This window comes from Myotis nattereri (assembly GCF_964212035.1).
Source record: "Myotis nattereri genome assembly, chromosome: 1".
In the NCBI taxonomy this organism is placed as follows: domain Eukaryota; kingdom Metazoa; phylum Chordata; class Mammalia; order Chiroptera; family Vespertilionidae; genus Myotis; species Myotis nattereri.
Genome location: NC_138075.1, coordinates 42,018,584 through 42,043,250, shown reverse-complemented (window position 1 = coordinate 42,043,250; position 24,667 = coordinate 42,018,584). Strand labels below are relative to the sequence as shown.

At 44.8% G+C, this 24,667-nt stretch overlaps 1 protein-coding gene across 7 annotated transcripts in view; it reads right to left on the bottom strand.

Moving 5' to 3' along the window:
• The window catches only part of TRIM9 (tripartite motif containing 9), a 92,633-nt gene that overhangs the window by 27,179 nt on the left and 40,787 nt on the right, over nucleotides 1-24,667 (bottom strand). For 4 of the 7 annotated variants that reach the window (XM_081098807.1, XM_081098809.1, XM_081098811.1 and 1 more), the window contains exons 2-5: nucleotides 18,129-18,224; nucleotides 16,155-16,277; nucleotides 7,648-7,758; nucleotides 6,632-6,785 (exon numbers count right to left, since the gene is read on the bottom strand). In XM_081098807.1, the coding sequence (XP_080954933.1) occupies nucleotides 6,632-6,785; nucleotides 7,648-7,758; nucleotides 16,155-16,277; nucleotides 18,129-18,224 (484 nt within the window). Of the gene's footprint in view, nucleotides 1-342; nucleotides 388-6,631; nucleotides 6,786-7,647; nucleotides 7,759-16,154; nucleotides 16,278-18,128; nucleotides 18,225-24,667 lie in introns of all 7 variants that reach the window. The other 3 variants (XM_081098806.1, XM_081098808.1, XM_081098810.1) reach the window with 1 other exon arrangement.

The following is a 24,667-nucleotide window of genomic DNA, read 5'->3' as shown; positions in this document are numbered from 1 at the left end:
AACCACTCACTAGTCTTCAGATCTTAACATTGTCCCAGGTTTAAACAAATAAGCAAACAAAAAAGGGGCAGAGAGAGAGAGAGAGAGAGAGAGAGAGAGAGAGAGAGAGAGAGACTACTACGATTTGCATAGTCTAAATCTATTTCTCATTGTGCTCAGAATTATTTTTTCTTTTTCATTAATTACCCCAAAGTGAGGTTGCATATAAAAGGCAAATGTGACAACATTCGGCTGACATTTTAGAAAAACATTTGATAGTGGGTGTTATGTTACCCCGTTTTACTTTATTGGGTATAAAATAAATGGTCTACAAGAATCCAAAGTATTCCCAAATTATTTTACCTTTTGTGGTTTGAAAATGGATAGCATCACAGTTCCTGGGCTGAGCTACAAGAAAAAAGGTTTTATTTTATTGAAACTCTTGTTACTGAAGCTACCATAGCTATCTTGATCTTGACACTTTTGTGATCATTCCTAGACATCATTGTGGGTTTTTTTTCTAAAGAACTAATTTCTCCTATCTGATAGAATTCTAGAACTTAGCATTCTTTGAGCCCATAAAACCCAGCTTCAGGCTAAAAGTCTCACCCCTTAGAGAGAAAGGGGCAGCTGTTCTTACTGACTTCCCTGAAGGGGCCTGGTAGAGCTATGGCTCAAAATTAAATTTTACAACAGTGTCTTCTTATACCAAAGTTTTCAAGTGTTTTAACTTTTTAAGTCCATTTCGTTCAAATTATATCTCAGATTTTTCATATTCATTTAATATTTCCCCCTAACCCTTCAGATAGTGAACGGTCACAGCCACTCGGAATTCCTCTGTGAAAGGGAGCAGGAGTAGGAGGACACTCGAAGGGAAGTGGGCCTCCCACTGTGGACATGAAGAAATAATGATAGGTGGTGGCCTTGAGCACTTACTGAATGCGTGATGGTGGGGTGAAGTTTTACGTGTATTTACTCACTGAATTTTCACAACAACCCCACAGTAACTGGTGCTGTTATTGTCTCAGTTTTGTGGAGGAGGAAACTGAAACAGAAGGGTTTCATGGCTGGTAAGTGGCAGGGCTGGGATTTAGAGCCAAGCTTCCGCTGCATTCTACTGCCTCTCTGGTTGGCTGTTCAGTAATAGTGCACTAGAGGGAAGCCCCCACCCCCAATTCCAAGGGGAAGTTTCTTTTTGGTCCCTATATGGGAACGATAAAGCCTTCCGGGAACTGATGGCATGGATTAATGAAATGTTTCACCGCGCAACCCATGGTAGTTGGGAAGGCAATTTTGCTGAGTCACCTTGTCTGAAGGCTCCTTTGTGAACTCATTCGTTTATGGTGGCTGAGCAATACAAATGGCATCTAAGGGAAAGTTTAGACTTTAGCAGTGGTTCTCAACCTTCTGGCCCTTGAAATACAGTTCCTCATGTTGTGACCCAACCATAAAATTATTCTCGTTGCTACTTCATAACTGTCATGTTGCTATTGTTATGAATCGTCATGTAAATATCTGATATGCAGGATGGTCTTAGGCGACCCCTGTGAAAGGGTCGTTCGGCCGCCAAAGGGGCCGCGACCCACAGGTTGAGAACCGCTGCTTTAGAGGAAGCTGTTTCTGGCAAGCCATCGCTACTACAGTGCTAAGGTTAAACATGAACACATGTTTTGAGGACATGCCTTTTAAGCCCCCAAACCATGAACAGATTACATGCATGAACAGATTACATGCAAGTATTGTGTGGGCTTGTCTCCACCGCTGCCAAACCTCTGGGCGCACTTTCTCCATGATTTATAGGGGAGTCTGTTAAGGTCACACTGTCTTTGCCCATGACCTTGGTACATAGAGCTCTTCCATTCAATGCCAGTTAATAGAGTTAAATGTGTCTTAGGTGAGTAGAGGAGTTAGGGGGTTAACAGCTGTGGTATATGTGCTAAAAGGCTAGGTGGAGTGGTAAGTGACGGTTTCATCTGGTTCAGAATGAACACACTGGTGTTTCACTTCACCACCCAGACTAGTGAATCTTGGGGCACTTTGTATACTTAGACAATTGTGGGGTAATATTTTTCTGGGAGGGTGTAGGTATCTGAAATCTATTCTGAGCCAAGCAGCAGAGCCCTTTTAGGAAAAGAATCTTAAAATTTCCTTTCCATGACCTGGGAAAAGCTGACAATACCAACTTAGAATTAAGGAAAAACTAAACAAACAAACAAACAATCCTCCCAAATACCCCCCAAAAACTAACCACACACAAAAACTAATAAAAACAGAAAACAAAGCTTAATCTATTGTTTTTTATAAAAGAAAAGTCTGAGAGACCAAACACCACCCTCAATAGTATAGAAGGAGGATAAGATAATTTTCTAATCAAAATGCAACCAGAGAACATGTCATTAAAATTTTGGGATGTTTGAACAAAGCAGCTACCAGCAATCTCCACTTAGATCTCAATTGCTTGGGGGTGATGTGAAATCAGAAAGATCAGATTAGTTAAATCCTTAGTTAATAATAGAATAATTTTAAGCAGTGCATTCTTGCCAAATAGTAACTGGCCTAAATGGAAACATGTAAAAACCAACAACAGAACTATCTTCTTTCATATCAAGAAAAAAAAAGGCATCTGAGATGAAATACCAAAACCAAAGGGGTGTTACAATTTTGATTCAAGAAGTAAGGAAAAAAAAAAAAAGAAGTAAGAAAAAAAAGAAAAGAAAAAAGTAAGTAGAAATTTTAGCTGTCAGTTTGAGTCATAACTTTAAATGTATATTTTCAGTAATTTGGAAAATATTTTAACTTTCTACTATAATCCACAGAAGACAATTGGAACCATTAAAAACACTGACTTACACATATTGTTAGTTTCACAATGGTCAGGTTCCTTAAAATGCTGCTTAAATTTTGGTCATTTATACATGCAATTTCTTTTTCTTTTAAATATATTTTATTGATTTTTTACAGAGAGGAAGGGAGAGGAATAGAGAGTTAGAAACATCGATGAGAGAGAAACATAGACCAGCTGCTTCCTGCACACCCCCTGCTGGGGATGTGCCCGCAACCAAGGTACATGCCCTTGACCGGAATTGAACCTGGGACCCTTCAGTCCGCAGGCCGACGCTCTATCCACTAAACCAAACGGGTTATGGCGGGGGTGCAGTTTCTTGAGATATTTTTTTACTGATAAGGTATGAAAGTGCAGTTTATTAGATGACCGCAAATATACTAAAAAATAAAGTCTAACGCTACACCGATACAGATGTGTAGAAGTTAACAGACATCAAAGAGGCCAGTGCCGTCTTCGCAACAGCCAGCCAAGTTCCAGGGCATCCTGAGCTTTGGCTTTTTCCTTCCGTCGCAAGCATCTGACAGATAGAAATGATTCAGATTCTAAAGAGGAATGGCTCTCACTGAATTAAACTTTAAGGAGCACAAAACAAAGCATATACATGAACTCTGCAGAGGGACACCAATCAGAAGTAAATCACATTAAGATGAAGTGTTAAAAAGAAAAGGAAAAGGGAATAACCCAGCCTCCTCTGCAATGGTCTATTATATCACCTTCATACATGACTGTTCTGCATACTTTTGTGTCCCGGGTGAACTTCTGCGGTGTGTTGTGCATTTGGGCCTTTAGAGCGCTCGGCCCTCTCTGCTGGATGCACAGAATAATGGGCTGTCCACACAGCTGGGTCCACGCTTCTCTCTGCTGCAGCCTGAACAGCCGAGTGACGATGCTTTAGGAGTGAGGTCTGTGAGGCCTAGCCCATAAACCTGAAGCTCCCAGACCAGATGAAGGGCCTGTTCACTCCAACGCAATGGCTACCATCCTACCGTGTGGCCTGGTCGCCACGGTGGGCAGAAGGACGAGACTCAGTGATGGTGAACGGGGGAGGAGAGGCTCTGCCAGCTGCTGGAAGCTCTTCAGCGTCTGGAGGCTCTTATCCTCCACCTGTCCCTCCTCTGCTGCCCCATCAGCAGGGCTAACTGGGTTGGCTCAATTTTTTCCTCTCCCACCAAAAGCCCTTACATTGTTCTTTTGTGACATATTTTCTCCTTTGAGCTGCTTGTGACATAACCTTTGAACGATTTTACCTCCTTGAAAGAATTGGGTACAGAGAGACGCTGATGGAGGGGCTCTAACCACTACTCAGGTGGCTGTATTTCACAGGCTACTGCATCGGTGTTAAAGAAAAAAATTATTTTTTATTTATTTATTTATTTAAAATATATTTTTATTGATTTCAGAGAGGGAGAGGGAGAGAGAAACATCAATGATGAGAGAGAGGATTATTGATTGGCTGCCCCCTACATGCCCCCTACTGGGGATGAAGCCTGCAACCTGGGCATGTGCCCTTGTCTGGAATTGAACGGGGGACCCTTCAGTCCGCAGGCCGACTCTCTATCCACTGACCCAAACCGGCTAGGGCATATTTATTTATTTTGAAATATGTTTTTATTTAATTTTAGAGAGAGAAGAAGAGAGAGGGAAACATCTGTCTCCTGCACACCCCCACTGGAGATCTAGCCGGCAATCCAGACATGTGTCCTGACCAGGAATCCAACTGGTGACCTCTCAGTGCATGGGACAATGCTCAACCAACGAAGCCACATCAGCCAGGGAAAAGAAGAATATTTAAACAGCAAGAAAGAGTTGCTGCAACAAAAAACTAAATTTCTAATTTTCAGAGAGGAATCTAGTGGTTCCTGGAAGAAGCCGCTTAGTAAGGCACTAGCTTTACAGTACAAACGGGAAGTAGCAGGTGTGGATTCCGGAGTCAGGCTCCCTGGCTTTGAATCCGGGGCCTGGCACTCACTAGCTGTATGAGTCTAGGCAAGTAACACAGTCTTCCTGTGCCTCAGTTTCCTCAGCTGCCTCGTGGCGCGGTGAGGACAAAATGACTTAATCCATGGAAAGCACTTAGAAGAGTGATTTGGTGAGCAGTCTACAAATGCTAAGCATTCTTGTCACTGCGGCAGAGCATTTTTGTTTGCAATCTATACTCGACTTCAATGTGAACGAGGGCATTGTCCCATAGCAATACATGGTGAACAACAGAATGAGAAAACTGGAAATAAAAGAGGGTGAAGATCCATTCAGAAGCTACACTTCGCTGCGTGACGGGGCCATCAGCACGTGGCCCCACACCTTGCAGAGTTACATGGTCTGTCTGTCTGCTAAAGGAAGCATGTAGATTTTTCCTAGGAAACAAAAATTTTAAAGTACGTGTCCTTTAAGTCATTTATTATGTGGATGCTTACGTTGGGAGAAGCAAAGAGAAAATCAATTTCTTACGGAAACATCAGAAAGTGACTAATCATGCAGAGAACAGACCCAGGACTGCCCGGGGTTGGGGATGTGGAGGGAGGGGTGTGGCTGACTAAAAGGGTAGCCCGAGGGAGTTCTCTGTGGTGATGCAATAGTTCCGCACCTCGATTGCACGGATGGCTACCCACCTGACAAAATGGCAGAGGACTAGACACACACAATGTGCCAATGTCGATTTCCTGGTTTTGACATTATTTGCTAGTTATGCAAGATGTAACCATTGATAGAAACTGGATTAAAGGTACTGGGCCTCTCCTTACTATTGCAACTCCCTGTAAATATATAATTATTTCCATATAAAAAGTAAAAAAAATCCTCTCAGAAATATTTTTCAAATGGATATTACTTACGCTGCCATTAAAATATCATTGCATGATTGGTTTGAGTTTTAATTTTGATTTGAAAGAGTTAATTTCCTTAAGATAATTTTAAGTATTTTTCCTTTCCCTCAGCCACCCCCCAAATCTCAGAGATCTTGCCATAGCCTTTAATCACATAAATAAAAACGTTAACATTTATTTCAAATTTTTATTTTCTTTTTCCATCCAGGCCCAATTTTTCTGACCAGTACTGGCAAGCCGTTGATCTTCAATTTCCCACTAATCCATGTCCAATCATTTGCTCACTATCTACCCATGTGGAAGCAGTCATTGCAATTCTGAACTCTCTTGATTTTTGTCAATATTTCTGGGTTACTTTTAAAAAATATATTTTGTATTTCTTTATTGATTTTAGAGAGGAAGGGAGAAGGAGAGATAAAAACACCAATGATGAGAGAGAATCACCGATGGGCTGCCTCCTGCACACCCCCCACTGGGGATCGAGCCCACAACCCAGGTATGTGCCCTTGGCTGGAATCGAACCTGGGACCCTTCAGTCAGCAGACTGACGCTCTATCCACTGAGCCAAGCTGGCCAGGACCTGGGTTACTTTTTTACTTTTTGCATTAAGATAACATTTATGTACTGTACTGTGATTCTCTCTCTCTCTCTCTCTCTCTCTCTCTCTCTTTCTCTCTCTTTATCTCCCCACCCACCCCCCACTGTTCTCTGATGCTGAGCCTCTGAAATCCCTAAGATTCTCAAACTGACAAGCCCTGAGTTTGTTCTGAGAGGTAGGTTACACAGCTACCAGGTACGTGTCCATTACACGGTAAGACAGGAGCCATTCCGGGTTTTGTAACGTTAACCACAGGCGTGTGTGTTTACCTTCCCACCTCTCAGGTGATTTATAAACCTGGCAGCTGCATTTTGTTTGCCTTGACTCTGCTTTAAGCACCTGTCTCCACTCGGCTGGTTCTATGACTGGGGGGACCCAGGCACCCACCTTTCATCTGCACGAAGTCGAGCTGGTGAATGGACTGCAGCAGAGGGCTGTTGTCCAGACTCAAGTCGAAGTCTGTGGTCATCCTGGGAGTGAGCGTGCCTTTCCCCCACTGGTCCTCAGTCAGGTGCACTCTCCTTATGAGGGCGTCAGAAATCTAGTCACATCAAAGACCACAGCCTAAGAAATACACCACCACAGTGGCCACAGGACACTGCCCTCAACTCTGCCTGAGTGTCACCAGCAACCTTCCTTGGGACTCACACCTTCCTGACTCTGTGCAGGTGGTGAGGAGCCGGTAAGGGTGAGGGTGACCCAATGATTTAGCAGGCAAATCTGGATACTTCTGTGAGTCAGAGGGGGTGATATAAAAATCAGCAGCTGTTAATTGGTCTAATAGACAAACCTGGATGGATGATCATGCTGTTTAGGACTGATCAGCTTAAAGCCAGCAACATTAAATAATGCTATGTTGGTGACTAATGACTCCTACTAGAACCAACAACCCTGATTCTCACCTGAGGTGTGGGTATCCTGTCATACTTGGAAATGAGTTTTACAAGTACTTTAGAGAGGCTGCCTATGATAATCTGTAGAATGGGATTTGTTACACTTTAAGACATCATCCTCTTCATGCACCACCCTATTCTTTGGCAGAGAGTGCTTTCATTTCTTATATTTAGTCTCTATCATTCTTGGCCAGTTCGGCAGGAAGTGACTTGCAAGTGATCTACATATTCCTTAATGAAAGGTCCCTTAATCATTGGGATTGAAAGTTAAATAAAATTCAACTGACATCATAGCATCTCACTAAAACAACTAATACTGAAGAAATCACGAGACATCCAAGGAATTGAAAAACTTCACTCTTTTGGGGGGGGAAATCGTGGACATATTGACAGTCGGAGGTGTCAAGAAGATAGAAACCTTTCATACTTAGGACTGGTCGGAATCTGGCCTTGGTAGAGTCAAACGCATGGGGCACTGAGCATCTGAAGCAGAAACTAATTGATACTTACCTGCAAAAAGCCACTAGGATCATTTTCCTTTATCACCTCCAGGCAGTACTCCATGAGACCCGTGGTCTGGCGCAACTTCACTGTGCAGTGAGAGATCTGATCTCGAACCACCTAGGATCGATGACAGAACAGAATGGTCCAAAAATGGCAGAGAGTAGAAAAGAAGCAAACCGGGACTCTGGAAAGCTTCTTCAAACCAGAATCCAAGCACATCATGGAGCAAAACTGAATTTGTGAGACTGTTTTATGGCAATGTCTGCTGTGGACAACGACCCCAGAGGACAGCTTGGATAATGGCTCTTACAGAAACTTGTAACAACAGGACCCACCAGAAAGTCTTGCAGATTGAAATCATGAGAGCCTGGCTACCTTGGTACCTCCAAGGACATCTTCCACAGGTCCCCTTACTCTCCTCTTGGGAAGCGGAGACCCTGAGCTGCTGGAAGTCGGGGGTCACGGAGAGTTTGTGAAGGACCTGAGCCACTTGAGGTTCGGCTGCAGCTCCCGCGCTGGAACACAGTAGCCCACCTTCTCCCACCGCTGCGTGTCCCTTCTAAACAGCAGACATCACCATCTGAACCCAGCTCCTTTCTCAATCTGACTCTTCAGGTGGGTAGTGGAGTGGGGGGTGGAGGTGGGACTTGTTGGAAAACAATGAGCTAATGACCAGCAAGCCAGAGAGAGATGGCTGCAGAATTAAGTTTTAAGAATAACCGGCTTAGAATCAGCTCATTTTTGAAAAGCAGTTTTAAAGGCTGTCCTAGAGTCAGCTTTAACCTAGAAAGGCAGTTTCTGCCTCTGGGAAGTTGTCTCTGCCCAGTGTCAAACGCAGGACAGCCCCTGTTCATCCTGTGTGTCCGTTGCTCAGTGACCCAAACCCTGAGATGGTTTCTGAAGCACAGAGTTGAACAAGATTTCCCTGGGAATCGCAATCACTCACATGCGGATATTCATGCTACTTTGCAAAAGCCTCAGAAACATCCAGCAGCCCAGATTTCACAGATAATAACTAAAGGAGTTTAAATAATTATTTGATGTCTTTTCCTTGTTCCCTCTTTCCATTTATTATAAATTTATTTTCCTTTGAAGATTATTACATATACTTTCCAAAACAATTGAAAGGGAGATGGGGAAAAATCAAATCATCTCACTTCTCTTTACTTTTTCTTTTTAATAAATACTTTTTCTCATAGCCTGCTCATCATAGCATCTGGAGAGATACCACTAATGAATTTTTAGTCTAAGTAAATATTAACATTCTATTTCTCCTGGTTCAAGAATTTCTTTTAAAATATAATGTATACTATCCCATCACAGTTTAAAACCAATTCCCCTAATTATGAGGTAATCCATTTCTTTTTTTCTATTTGAGGTACAAGTACTTTAAAGATGCATGCTTGAATTTATTCTTCACAGGTCATTTTGGTCAATGGGGGAGTTTCTATGTGTACCATCATGTCTTAAAGCAGTGGTTCTCAACCTTGGCTGCACATTAGAATCACCTGGGAATCTTTTTAAAATCATGATTTCTGGGCCTCATCCTCCGGAAATTCTGTTTCTTTGTTATAGGGTGAGGCCACAACATTAGTAACAAAGAAACAGAATTTCCGGAGGATGAGGCCCAGAAATCAGGATTTTAAAAAGATTCCCAGGTGACTCTAATGTGCAGCCAAGGTTGAGAACCACTGTCTTAAAGCAACATAACCAATTAATGCTTGGAACTGACTCATTTGTGAGTTACAGGTGAGGCACCTTGGCCATTAGATTAATTGAATACAATAAAGAATTCTCCTGTTATTTTCCTAGAGTTGAATGTTATCTCCCATATTATCATTACATTCACTGAAACTTTTTTTTTTTTTGAGAAAGAACATCTTTATTTTGTCACATGCCACCGTACAGACCTTCTGTGACTTTTGCTCCTACATGGTGGGAGCAGAGGACCACAGAATTCGCCAAATGAAACTGAAAGGAACTGCCCATAATAACAGGCTTGCAATCAATAATAATTGTGGCGTAATTATTAGAGTTGGGCTCCTAACGAGTTCTGATGAGAGCAGCTGAAGGTTTGAAGTTGTTTACAGTGTGCCTAATTTTCCCAAATGTCTTCATTCTAATAGATAAACTGAACTCTTAGCCAGTAGTAGTTTTATTGGGGTTGAGCTGATTATTGGGGTTGAGCTGATTATTGGCTTAAATTTGTTGCCTTTTCTTTCTAGTAATAGCTGTAGCCAGTCAAATGCTATATAATTATTTTAAAATTCTTTGTGAACTTGAGCAGATATTCCTCTTCCCTTCCTTCTTTCTTCCTCTCTTTCTTCTTTCTTCCTTCCCTCCCTCCCCAACCTCTCTCTCTCTCTCTCTCTCTCTCTCTCTCTCTCTCTCTCTCTCTCTCTCTCTCCTATTATGAATCAATGGTAAAATAGCTGAAGTAAGCAGTTTGACAAGCCAATAATATCCCTAGTGTAAATTTGTACTCAGTGATATGGCCATATAAGTAGTTTTTAACAAACATAATGGGACCATAACAGGCAATACATAGTAAATAATAACAAAGATAATGATGACAATAATAATAATGATTCTCACAAAATCCAACAGTACAGTAAGATTCAAAATCAAGCATTCTATAGATAATTACAATTGGGATATGGAGACCCTCTATAAATATGAAAAGCTACATAAAACAGTTAGCTTTGTCAATATCCCTCGACATTCTCACTGAGTAATTTTGTTGGTATGTTTTACCAACCACATGTGGAAATGAAAGATTACACTTTCCCAGAATATTTTTGAATAACTATAACTTTCTTTTTCCAGAGGATCTTGGTGTTGAAAGATAATTAAGACACCTATCACACACTATTCAACATATGAATTCATTAAAAAATATTGGAGATAGAATATACTTAAGATAATTATTTGAAATTCCGAACATTACATAAATAACAATAATTATCTGATATTTATTTGGGTTTAGCAAATGAAAAATAGCATTTGTAAAGTTCCTGAGAAAAGCATAGATCTCATTAATGAGACAATTTACTGTAACTTGTGACAAATTCCCTGTGAGGATCTCACAGAGAGGAAAATACTCAGGGCCTTGCTCAGCGAGGGGACCTGGGAAGGATGTTAACAAACATGCAGACAGGACAGGAACCTGGGATCCAGTCTATCTGTTTGTCAGGAGGATATTGCCCAGGAGTTCCAAATATGACCTGGTAATATTTCTTGAAAGCTCAAAAGCTTTTCTTCTCTCCAGTAGCTTTCAGACATTTGCTTTAGTTCACCACATCCTGAAAATAGATATTTGGCTCCCAGTGCTTTTTTCAAATCACAAAATAGTATCAACTGTGATTTACATTTCAAATAGTTTTCCTAAAATATGGCCACATCTGCATATGTCTCAAAGCCTTTTTGAAAAAAAGTTTTTAAAAATAGTTCACCCAACTTTGTGAACTATTTTATAGGATGATCAATTATAAACTCAGGCCACTAAAGAATGTCTGAGGTTCAGAGACAGTGACACCGATGCATAGGCTAATTCTACACTATAAACTACTAGAGGCCCGGTGCACGAACTCATGCATCAGTGGGGTTTTTTGGCCTGTCCGGTGATTGTGGCTGATCGGGGCAGGCTGCAGGAGGTTGGCTGTGGGAGCACACTGCCCACCAGGGGGCAGCTCCTGCGTTGAGTGTCTGCCCCCTGGTGATCAGTATGTGTCATAGCGACTGGTCAACTGGTCATTCAGTCAACCGGTTGTAACCGTCGCTTAGGCTTTTATATATATATAGATGGTTTATGAAGAGTAAGCCTTAGGAGCCCTTCTTCAGTGTGCTGAGGGAAACCAGATTTTCAGTCATTCTCTCTCCTTAATAACATCAATAATAACAGCAAATATTTTTTGGGTACTGTGTTCAGCGTTTTTCAATGTCAGATGAAGTGATGACTACTTCAGCCTTATTTTACAGGTAAAAGAAATGGAGACTTAACACTTGCCCACAGTTAGAGACCCAGTAAATGACAAAGGGTGTCCTCAAACCCCATTCTCTCTGACACAGAGACTGACTGGGCTCTTCACCACTCAGCTCCGTCTTGCCTCTGAAGCAGAACTGCTCAATGTGCTCAAGCCATCAGCGCTCTCAGAGAGGGCCTGAGCAGACTGTAAAGGCTGTCTTTATACACGCTCGCTTTCCAGCACCCCCAGCCTTTTGGATTGCTCAGGAAGAGAAAGTTGCCAGAACACACACACACACACACACACACACAACTCTCCTCTTTGTCAGCAAAAAGCTTTCCCAGAGAACTCGGCCAAAGGAAGCGGAAGACCATAAGATGATCCCTGCCAGACTGTGAGGGATGGGTTAGCCAACAAAGACAGAAAGAACTGTGCTTGGCAAGTGATGTCCCTAAAAGGCCAGTCCTTTCTCACAAATCTGAGTAGCAACAGAAGTGACAAGAAAGGGAAAAGGCAGGAGGAGAACAGCAGCGAGGGAGACAGGGAGGCTGGCGTCGGCAGTCACGGTGTCGGCACTGCTGGCTGTTTTTAGAAGCAGTGACAGATACAATCAGCTGAAACAGCAGAGAAACAAATCACTCCAGACAGAAGACAGAACAGCTTTGCTGCCGCGGGGGACACCCAGCCACCTGTCTCCGGTTTCCATAGCCCTTTGGGATCTGGGGCAGGGAACTCCGCCCTGGGCAGAGTGAAATGAGGGCAGGCCCCTCTGCTCAGCAGCCCCCAAGAGCTTTAGTGCGCCCTGTGGGGCAGAGCCCCAGTGATGCGTTAAAACTGCTCCTGTGTGGTCTCCATCTGCGTCCACAGCACAGCCTGTCCCGCGTTTTCATACAGTACCATCTGCAGAGGCAGCACTAAGGAGCGGCCTGGGGAGCTTCATGCCCCTCTGCCACCTTTTGATATAAATAAGCGATGCTTTCTTAATCGCTGATTTCCTCTTCCACCCAGATTCCTGCCCTTAACATCGTCCCAAATAGGAAACTTGAAGTTGCCACGATAGTCACCATCCATATAATTTATCACAAACTGTTCGCTGTGTTCAGTTTTATAATGCCAGGAAAGTGTCTACAATATTTTAGAAAAGACATTTCCATTGAGAAAACATTACAATGTTATGGCGAGATACTAAAACCGTTGGCCCATTATTTAGGGAAAACCCCAGCTGTACGGCTCATTTCCTAAAGACAACTGTGTTTTTATTTTAGATCACTCTATGTGATTGATTCAAAAGGTATCTTGAGTTCTGCTATAGCAACCAGAGTTCTGGCTTTCTGAAGCTGCTAAAATGAAGGGCTAGAGTGGCGATCGGTTAATAATGGCAGAGCAGCGACAGAATCAGAACACGTGGATCACTCCTCATGACTACCCGGATGGAGCAAGGCCGGGGTGCAGTGTGCTAACCACCGTCTGCCTCCCTCCACGCTCTGCCGAATCCCACAGGTGAGAACGTAAGCTGCCACGAGCACACACCTCCCAAAGTTTGGGCAACGCCAGGGCCAGCTCTCCCGTGATTCCCTCTGTGACCCTTTCAGCTGCAAGTAATTGTACCCTCCTCCTAACTTCCATGCTCTGGCCACCTCCCCTCTGAAAGCTCACTCTCTACCTGTGTTGAAGTCCTCTGTGGGTGTGATTTATCTCATCCCCTGAAATGTAAGCTTTGGAAGAGCACGTCTCATCCTGAGCCACCTCCTCTCTCCTCCCCTGCTCCCCCGCCCCCAGCACTCAGCTCCTAGCAGGTGTGCATTAGGTGCTGGCGGACTGATGAGATGGTGGGGGTGGGGACAGGCCTTCTCTGTGCATTGTGCTTTTACGAGCCAGTGGAGTACAGATTCTGGGCTCCGAAGCCAGGTTACCAGCGCTGGAATCCTGGATCCTTGGACCAGTTCCTAATATCATGGTGCCATTGCTTCTCACCTCTAGAATGGGGATAAGAGTAAGAATGACCTTGTGGAGGTGTTGGGAGGAATTGAGGAGTTGATCCCTGCAATACGGTTTGCACAGTGCTGCCTCAGAGCAGGTGTCCCCAAGTGTGAGCGATTGCTATTCGGAAAGCCAGGGCTTGGTTGCCAAGAATGCTCATTCTTGTGTTGCTCCCTGGGCAACTATAGAATCACATTTCAGAGCATGTCTGGATTTTAATTCAGTTTTAAAAAAAATGGCGACTCTTGAAGAATGTTTCACTCATACCTAATGGGACTATCTTGGAGGAAAATGTTTATGGAGTAGAAATATTTCCCAGGTTGTTGCAGCTAAATCGATAAGATTGATCTCCACCTGATAAAACTTTCAGGGAATTTTTTTGGGTAAAAAACAGTAGTTTTAATACTGCTCCCACTTTCTTCCCCACATATTAGGAATCACTGCAAGTATGTTGCCATGAGACATAGCCCAGTGGTCCTTCAGGGAATTCAAACGCAAATAACTTGATCCCAGACTTTAGGAGATTGGAGTCTGGGAACTAATGAGCTAGAGATAGCTATGTGGGTAAAACTAGCCATTACTCCACACTTTGCGAATTAAGCACCACACAGGTGCCTCCTTTGCAAGCCCAGGGCCTCCTGATTACCTTCAGCTCTAGGGCACAGGCTCCACCAGGCAGGGCGAGTTGGTTGTAAGATGAACCTGGGAGGGTCTTCCAGTTAGACTCAGCACCAGGAACCAGTATTGGTCTCTCTGGAAGGAGTGTTATAATCCCCAGCCTAGGACACTTCTTTCCGCACTCCTGGCTCAGATTCAACTTCAGGATGTGCAGTTTTCTCTATCAAGGACTCTGCCGTGCCTCTCCTTGATCAAATTGTGCTTTCGCCGTCTCACCAGGAACGCTCAAAGACATGGTTCTGAGCCAGCACCAAAGGAGGTCTCACTGGCCGCCTTCATCATGGGCATAGCTCTCGTCAGGCTTTTCTGGGCTGGGCCCCTTGGTCACAGCTCAGCCTTCTGTCCGCCTCCATTCCACAGGCCCCTTCAGTGACAGCTGGGCAAGTCACAGAGGCAGGGGAGAAAGGGTTATATTCCAGCCCCACGATGGCCCTGGCTTTGGGGAAGGAAGAAGCAGGTATGTGGCTCTTCATGTGTTTTGAGGAGCAACAGGTAGGCATTGGAGGAGGGTGCCTTAGAGGAGGCGGCTGGAGTGGGGGTTTTCTTCACCTCTGGGAGAAGCGGGCATCTTCCAGGGGAAATGGTGCTCTTTATGGTGCTGCCCGGCTCCCTGAGAGTTTGAGCTCTAGGTCCTGGTGTGGGGGTGGGGCACATAGGAAGGACTGGTGACTGCTGTTCCGGGCTCAGCATGGCAGTCTTGCTGCAGGCTTGCCCAGGCCTCCATGCCCCTGTTAGCACCTGGTTTCCTGCCTTGTTTCTCATAACCACGAACTGGGTACTGGCCTGGCTTGAAGCTTCCCTGCCACCAAGCTGTAGCCTAAAATCTTGTCAGTTGTGTTCTCTTATTTCTTCATTTTCAAACTTTTCCTTGGGTCTCCTATTGGATCCGTCTTTTAGACGTAGGGCAGTTCTCTTATCTTCTAGGGACTAGAGCTTGTCCCAAACTTGCATGGATACCTGATACTAACTGCAATGGTCACCAGCTCTCAGCTCCCCCGCGGTTGTGCCCAGTCACTGCTGCCCACTATGGAAGCTCCCTGATGCCGACCTCCCAACCCCAACAGAGAGCTTATTTATGGTCACACCTCATTTCTCCCCCCTCCCCAACTCCAGGCTAACACTGCACACTGCACACCCACCATCCGCTGGTTGCCACCCACAGGCTTGCTGGCCATGTATGTGGACCTGTGGTGACTTCCTACTTCTGAGCTCCCCTCAGCTGGGCTCTTCCCATCTACCCAGCCTGCTCTCAGCTGCTGCTGTCCTGCTCCAATGGGGCCGTGAAGGGGTATCACCTGCTCCAGGACAGTCCTTCTGACAATAGGGACCCAGACTTGTAACTGATTGATTCTACCTTGTGATGACAAGTGTGCACAGCTGTCCAAATGCATGATTCACTTCAAAGTTAAGACAAGTCTTGTTTGCTTTCTGGGAAGTACTGACTCCATTTCCCGATTCAAACGCACTTTATGTCTCTGCATGGCCACTCTGATCACGCTGCCTAAAATTTCAACCACCATCCCCAGTATTCCCCAGCCCTGTTTCCTTACTGTTTTCTTAGCACTTTTCACTAATATACTGGATCTTCCTTACTTATCTTGCTTATTATTTATCCTTCCTGGTAAATATAAGCCCCATGAGGGCAGGGATATTTATTTATTTTATTATACCTGTACCCAAAGCAATTTCTGACCCAGAGGAGTCACTTCACTAATATTGATGAGTGAAATGAAGAAACGAGTGGTGAATAAAGGGCTATGCCCACCCCTTGCCAGCCAGGCCACTGACCACCCAAGGCTGTGGGCATCCTGCTTCCCCATCTAGCTTGTTGTCACAGCCCTCGGAGCCCAGCTCCGTGACTTTCTGGTCCCCCCATGGCCCAGCACTCACCTTCAGCTTGTGCTCATGCTCCTTGTTGACGCGTGCAAGCAGCTGGGCTTTCCTCCTGTTGAGGGCGTCGATGAGGGCATCACACTGGGCCACCAGGCAGGCCTCAAACTCCACACTGTTCTCCTGTGTGAGAGACCACACCTCTCAGCCAGAAGCCGCCGGAGAAACAGAGCTCGCCCGTCCACTGTGGGGTGGAGATCCCCACTGAAGGGAAGGAAGGAGAGCTCCATCCACAGTGCACGTTTGCCATCTCAAAAGTAACTGTATACATTTCATTCTATATTGGTTGTGTTTTGCTCTAAATTTAGATCAAAAAGGAAGAATATCACTTGATCAACTTATTTTTAGCAAAAGGGAATCATCTCCAAAGTCTGAATTGTATTAAATAAACAAATCAAGCTTTGTTTGCAGAGTTGCACATGAATCCTTTTGAAGGCTGGCGTATGTTCAGCTGTGTTTGGTGGAAGGTGACATTCAGAAAGGCTGGTTGCCTGAGGGGGTGGGTACTGTTAAGGCACAAGAGATGAAAGAGTCACTGAATTCAGGGAAAGACATAAGAAAGAGAATGGCAATGGTCTTCAATATTAAACTATAGTCAGATGACACCGGAAGTTTGTAAGAATAATCATGGATAAAAGTGCTCCTTTCATTAAGGAAAGCCAAGTGAACATAAGTGGGTAAGTTGTTAAAGTCAGACATGAACCAACAGCTTTTGGGGGAAGGTGACCACATTCCAAATGAATGATAGCTTCCCCATGGTGCTTAAATTGAATGCTGGATCTATATTTTTAAATTCATTACACATTCATTTTAAGCGACTTTTTCACTAAATTATAAGCAATGTTAAGTTTTGGTTTGCGTGGCATTTGCTTTGAGTTCTCAGAGAAGCCCCAGAAAACATCAGGTAAGAGCGTTCTCTGTCCCATGCAGGGCAATATTCGGAGGGAGAGGGGAGCTTTCTCCTCATAGGCTCTGATTTGGACCAGAGGGAAAGCTTTGTCTGAGGAAGAGGTGGGGTTCAGAGGCGAGCCTGGGGCTGCATATTTTATGCCAGAAAAAGCAAAGAAGAGGCTCTATTGCTTAAGAAATAGAAGGACGTGTACAACTGTTAGGTTGTTAAGGAATTAGAAATTTTAACATGGGCATATATGCCAAAAACAGGCAAAGAAATCAGTGTGACATCATTTAGAAAGAAGGCTGACTTACATTAAAAAAAACCATTTCCGCCTTGACAGGGTTAATTATTAGTTCAGAAAGACAATTTAATGGAGGGAAGAGCTCAGGTTACTTCTCTGGTAAACAGTGCAGAAAGTCATTATTTTAGCATGTCATGCAATTTATGGCTTCTCTCCTTTAGCTCTGGGGAAGAATTCACCAGCTTCCAGATGCTGGCTGATCTGTTGGTCATTGTGTCCAGATAAAGCAATCTGAAATTAGAGTCACCAGGAGATCGTGGTTGAAAAATATTTAAGTATCTAAGTAGAGGAGAAGCATCACTCTGGGGTAGAAAAGAAGGAAAGAGGAAGAAAAGGAAGGGAAGAAGGAAGGAAGGAAAAAAAGAGTAAGTGTGATTGGTTTGTTACCATTAGATAAGATATAATCATTGCAAGGTGCTTTGGGAACCTACAGAGTTTAAAAAACTCAACAACAATGACTCTGCCTTCACAAAGAAGTAGACCTCTTTTTAAATCCTCAGCAGTGGAGAATTAGGACCTCTGTGTGGAAGACGGGAACTCCTTGGAAAACCAGGTTCTTTCTGGCTACTGGCAAACGTAACACCTCAAGAAGGAACATGTCAGAAGCTGGTCTGTATGTGTGTTTGTATGTAATGGAAGAGACAGAGCAGAAGAAAAGAAATAGGATTTCCCCCACAACACATAGAAATAGCAGAGAAGAAACAATCTCCCTCATCACATAGTTCCATCTTGTCCTATGGGGTTTGCTGCCTGTCTCAGGTGCTGCTGCCTCAGGTACCTGGATCTGCTGGACCATGTTGCGGAGCTGCACCAGGAACTCCTTGGCTTCTTTGGCCCTGTCCGACAGCCCGTTCAGCGCCTGGGACAGCTGGCTCTGCAAGACAAGAAGGAAGACATGGAGCTATAACCACATGACGCAGCAACAAGATCAAACAGGGCAGTGTTGACCCGAGGCCCAAGAGTCCTCGGCCCCCTCAGATTGCTCTTGTCTGAGTCAGGCCACTTAGCCGACATTGGTACATGTGGATTCTGATATCAGGGGCCTCCAGATGCCTTCCATTGGCTCCAAGTAGCTTCTCTTCTGAAGAAGTGAGACCTTCTGGCCACATAGTCAAAGGCCCTGGCCCACTGATATTTGCCTGGAATTTCCTCATCTCATTAAGTATTAATTCAGCAATAATTTATTCAATGCCTATTATTTGCAAGAATTAAAAAAAAAGCAGGGTCAGATGATCTGATAATTATCAACATTATTTAGCCCAAAGGCCTGTTGCTGTGGGGTCAGGGCAGACAGAGTGAAGAGAGTCAAGAACAGGATGAGGGAAGAAAGGAAGCATCCCAGTGTGATGCTCTGAGGCCATTTAAATGGAAAGATAACTACAAAGGCACAAGGCCATTCTTCCTCGTTAACATCCTCCTTCTCCCAAGTACAGCCCTGTTGCCTAACTCCCCTCCACACTAGCCTCCTAAACCACGGCCTGCTGGGATATCCCACCCCACCCCATCCATATAGGGAAGCAGTTCTGCTGGGGGCACATGTCCAGGGAAGCACTTGCTTTCCCAGCCTCCTGTCTGCTGAGGTGGCCATGGGACACACCCCTGATGGATGAGACCTAAGTGGGAGTCATCTGGGGCAGGTAGAGTCTGAGGAAGCCTCTCCATTTCTGCAAACATGGTCCCAGTGTCGCAGATGCACTCTTCTTTCCTTTTGTTCCTGACTTTATGGCAAATTTCGTGTGATTCTCAAGAGGAGAGGGCCAACCTGATAAGGGAGGAGGGGTAGGAAGAGAAAGGCCTAAGCTCCAATGGCATCTGTGAACAGCTGAACCAACGCTTGAGGTCTCCTACCACTAGGCTTCTTGTTAAACTAACTCCAGGTTAAGTCCCTGCACTGGAGTTTCCCATCACTTGCAACCATCACCACTGCACCTGATTCAAAATTCCATCACCTGGCAGCCTGGGCATGTCCTTCCATCCCTCCTGTAAACTACAGAGACAAACGCCCTTTCCCACATGCCTTCTTTGAAAACGAAAGCCCACTCTCCTCCTTGCCAACACAATGCCCCATCCACTTTTTCCTCTCAGGAAAGAGACAGGATCTTAAAATTGTATTTCTAGGTCCCGTGTATGTTTTGCACTTGTATTTGCCTTATTAAATACAAAGTTGGGCACTACACCTCTTTGAGAATAGGCATGCCAAGTGCCTGGTGGAAGCAATGTAGAGTAGGAGAAAGAACAAAGACAGCCTTTGGAAGGGTCTAAATTCTGGCTCTGTCCCTTACTAAGGGTGACCCTGAGAAAGCGAACTTGTGGCTGAATTATTCCCATGGGAAAAATGGGAATAATAGTAATAATGATACTTTGCAGTTGGATTATTGTGAGGGTTTAGTGTATTCAGTAATGTGAAAGTTCCTGCTAGTGAAGGGTAGTGGTTAAGGGAACTATTCTGCATTAATAAATGCTGCCAGTTACTGGCTGTTCGAACTTTTACCCATAGTTTTACCTTATCCATAAAATGAGAAGAATACTGTTACTCTTGGAGGTTGTGGGCATTGCTTGATATACGATCCCTAAGGCCACGCTGGTGCATGGTGCATGCTTAATAAACATTGACTGTTATCAACTCTTTTTTACCTTCTTCCTTCCTGCTCACAAATGCCTGCTAACTGACTGGGGACATTTGAAGGAGAGATTCCTGTAGAAGAATGTACTTTATCACTTGTGCTTTGATTTATGTACTCAGACTCTGGGAGGCCAGACCAACAACATAACAGAATAAGAAAAAGCATAAAATGAGACTACACTTGTGAAAGGTCCGGAGTGGGTCGGGCTTGCGCACCTATGACACGAGGCCATAATGTATCAAAAAAGATTTTATTCCGACCACCTGGGCACAGGTGGGCTGAGACTGAGGAAGGCATCAGTGAAGAGAGCAGGGAGAGATAGGTTTTTATTAATCCTTGCTGGCTGTGAGCCGCTCTGCTGACATAAGGGTCTGGTGTGTCTTGGTTCCTTCCATGCCAGGTGTCTTCTGGTTATCTGAGCTATGCTGTGCTCAAGGCTGCAAGCTTTCTGCAAGATACCTGCTAAGCACAAAAGTCTTTCTCTGCCCCGTTTTATTCTCTTTAACCCTTTCAACTTGCTGAAAGGGCACTCAATTCTTTATTACTTTATTAGGTCCCAAATGCACTGTAATTTGGGGCAAAGATGAAGGGAAAAGAGGATCTCATTCAGAAGAGCAAGCAATAAGATGAGTGACATATTCCAAAGGAGGCATTTTTCACTGTTCTTTGGAACTAACTCATAGCCCTTCTTTTTCTGAATGAGCAAAAGCTGGCTGTGCCACCCCAGTTTCCTCCCCCTTTTGATTGTAACCTTCACCTCAGTAACATTTGGAGGTTGGAGTACAGAAACCAAATTCATTCAGTTACAGAGAACCGGAGCTACCTAATTTCTTGTATTCCAGCTTTGCAATTAATTGTTTGTATAAAGTAGGTCAAACCTCCCCCTCCCCCTAAAGAATTGTTGACCAAGTGCTGCTGTAAAATTATTCTGTAGTTGACAAAGAATGCTGGCCTCCTCCACTCTCAGGATTTTATCTGGCAAAGCAATAAATGAACTGCCAAATCTATTTGTAGATTTCTTCTCTTAGTGTCTACCTTAAGTCCTAAGGATCCCCTCTACCTGGCAAATGAGTGTTCTGGAATTTGAGAAAAAACTGCATTATAAGATAAAGATCTAGAAACCTCCCTCTGAAGCTTTGCTAACTTGCAGAAATTGAGCAGGAGACAATGAAAAACACCGGAAACTGTTTATCACTGGAAAACGCTCTTCTCATTGTAAGGATTTAAGTGTGTGTTCTTCTTACAGGATAGTCTTTTGATCACATTTATAAATTCCATCTGATATAGAAGAACTTTATTATTGATGGATTTTGTTTCCCAGAAGCAATTAAATTCCTGCTCTGTGCTAACGGAGACGTTCTGTATTCAGGACCACAGAGTAGCCTTGTAAATTTATACCGGCACACTCGAGATGCAAATATTTAATGTGTGTTTTCGTTACGGGTGCGCACCATTAGGAGCTGTTTATAATGCCTTGGCAATGACATTCTGATTGCTTGGATAGTTGTTTTCAAATTTACTGAAAAAGTGTCATGATCAGAAAGTGAACGAGAGTGGAAAAATGATGTAGCCAAAGAAGCACTGACAAATTTCCAGTCAAGCGCTCAGAGCATGCTCTGAATAGCCAAGATCTCCCCAAAGGATGCAAGTTGTCTGGAGCCTGAGGAGAGAAACAAAGAACTCTGCCTCCCCCTTCCCTCCTCTCCTGATTTCCTGTCCAGTCTCTGCCCGGACTGGCTCCCCTGGCCTCCCAAAGGACAGAACGTTACAGGAGCGGGGGCTCAGCCTGGGAGTGCACAGGGAGGGTATCTCAAAGCCTGTTATGATTTAGGCTCAGCTAGTGGGTAAGGAAATTCCATGCATCCTGACTAACTCCTTACTTGCCTGTGCATCCACCCAGCCTCGCCCAGCCCAGCTGCTAAGCAAGCACACACAGAAGACAGGGTCTTCCTTCCTTTCCCTGCCATGGACATTATTCATGTGTTAACCTCCCACCCCCACCCCCAATTTACTACGACTATTGGATGGAGACAAATTGGGGCAAAGGAAGCTTCCTGGCTGCCTGGGGTCTGAAGTTACAGCACCCTTGCTGCCTCCCCAGGGAGGCTCTGTCACAGTGCATGCTGCTCAGGACTGCAGCCCCATCCACCTCCTTCCCAGGGCCCGAGGCCAACACAAAACGCAGGAGCAAAGCGACAATCCAGGCAATGTGATCTGAAGGAAGTCGCCCCCCGCCCCCCTGACCCGGGGGAATAACAATTTTTCTTGAAATACTGACGTTTGAGTCTCACTACGTACTGACATTATATAATTAAAAGTAAAAGCAAGAAATTCTAATAGTTATAATATATTGGCCATTTACTTTAAGCCAGGAACTCTGACAGGTGCCTTTACTACGAGCCCAATGTAATCCCAGTCACCACCCTGCCATTGGCAGAGGTTCAGAGGGATACAGCTGGGCTCATGTTTGACCACTCACATGTGGAAGAACCGGAACACAAACCCTCGTCTGACTCCAAAGTCATGCTCTTTGCCCCACCCTCCCAAAGCAGAGAACTCTTCCTTCACCCATGCGGGAAGGAACCAGAACAGCCCATGGTAAGAGCTTGTAAAACCAAAGATGATGAGCTGATAAGGGGGTTTGTCATGCTTAACAATCAGACAGTATGGAAACCATAGCATGGCTAATTAACCTGTGAAATGTTCAATGTTTTTTTTTCCCTAAAGTTTTTTGGTGAATTTGAAAAGGATCCCTGTCAAAGAGAGGGGTCTCATGGGAGAGGGCAAGCAGCTTTGGACCGGGGTCCAGTCCTGGCTTTCTCACCTACTGACCTGAGACCTTGGCAGAAACCAGGCTGAACATGGAATGAGGTAAACACATGAGAATTCACCCAGTGAAGCCTTAAGCCGAGGAACCTTCAAACAGAGCCACCCAAGGGCCTGCTTTCCTTCTAGCTAACGCTCCTCTTCTTCCTGCCTGCGCCCCCCCCTGCCCCCCGAGTGGGGGGTCTCTCCTCTGGATTCCCTGGTGGTGGAAGCTCCCGGATCTACCCCAGTCCCAGCTCACTGCAGTTACATGGGGAGGCAGCCTGAGAGGCTGGTCTGCCGGGAAGTGCCACCCTGTCTTTCAGCCCAGCAGCAGGGCTAGGGCTGTGAACAGGCTGCAACCTGCAAGCCCAGTAGCTGAGCCTGGGAACTGATACACAAAGCCCAGGGACGTGTGTGTGTGTGTGTGTGTGTGTGTGTGTGTGTATGTGTGTGTATGTGAGAACATCTGAGTGTGGGTGAGGCTCTATGTGTGTAAGAGTGTGTGAAACTGTATGTGATTGTATGTGTGTATGTGTGTGAGTATGAGTGTACAGTGTGTAAGGATGTAAGAGAGTATGTGATTGCGCGTGTATGAAATCTCCCATCAGTAGAGTAGACTCCTGGCTTTGGATAAGACTGGTACCAGAGGGGTCTGATGGGTAGGGATTTGGTCCGCTAACTGCTTATTTCTCACTGGCTGTGACACAGATTCTCTCTGTGGCTAAACTCTAGCCAAGCTTCTCGGAGCTGTGCTTGTCAACTAGGCCTCAATTTTTGCCTAGAAAGACTTGAACAAAACGCTAACACAGTTTCTGACTGCTCAGGGCCACATCCCTAGGACCACACTATCCCCCCTTAGAGCATCTGTCTGAGACAGGCTGCCAGAAAAAAGTACTGTTTGTTCCAGGCATCACCTAAAGACAGTCCCCCCGGCTCCCAGGCTCTGTGGGAGAGTAGAAGCCTAACCCCAATAAACACTAGTTAGCAAACCCAGGTGGGCATCACATGAGCCAATCCCTCCTTCCCACTTTCTGTAATTTTCCCCTTATCTGACTCAGTTACTGAGTTCCCATCACCCTCTCCCTCCTCTTTCACTCTCCCCTTAAAATGCCCAGTCACGTCTGTACAAATTAAAGTTGAGATCAGTTCAGGCTGGACTCTTTTCCCTGTTGTGATAGTATATTACTGTTTAAAATCTGTCCTTACCACTTTACCTGGTGTCGGCTTTGTTACCTTTGACAGTGGCCACCCCCAGCTCTGACCGAAGGAGAGCTGGGACAACCCCGAAGAGCTGGCCCTTCAAAGGCCCAGGCTAACTTTAAGGGTAAGTGGGGAAGCATGTCCCCCGCAGGTCCGCGTTCCCCTGCCTGAGCTGGCACATCCCACACATGAAACAAATCTCACCCCTTTTATCGTGAACCTGACCCTATAAGTTGTGTGGAAGACAGAAAGAAGGAAGACGCTATGGACTTTTAATCTAACAGTTACATCCGCTTTCCTACCCCTTTCTCATCTCAGTGCTAGACCTGTGAGCACATGCACACAAACATTCACACCCAAAGCTTATGACAAATGCCATTTACTGCCTGTTTAGTAACACATTAAACCCAAACATTCTGTTCCAGTCACTCTTTAAACCATAAACGTGTACCAGAAATGCCATTATTTCATCGGATTGTAGCAATTGAAATAGATAGGACAATGGGGCCAAATTAGCACTGGGATTAAGAGGACAGATCTAAGGTCAGATGGACTTAATTTAAACTCTAGCCTTTTGCTAGCGATGTGATCATGGACATAGCACCTAATTGTAGTGGATACTGTGGTGCTCTGCCCAGATCCCCCTTTAAAGGCCGATACCTCCTTTATTCCAGCTGCTGGGGTA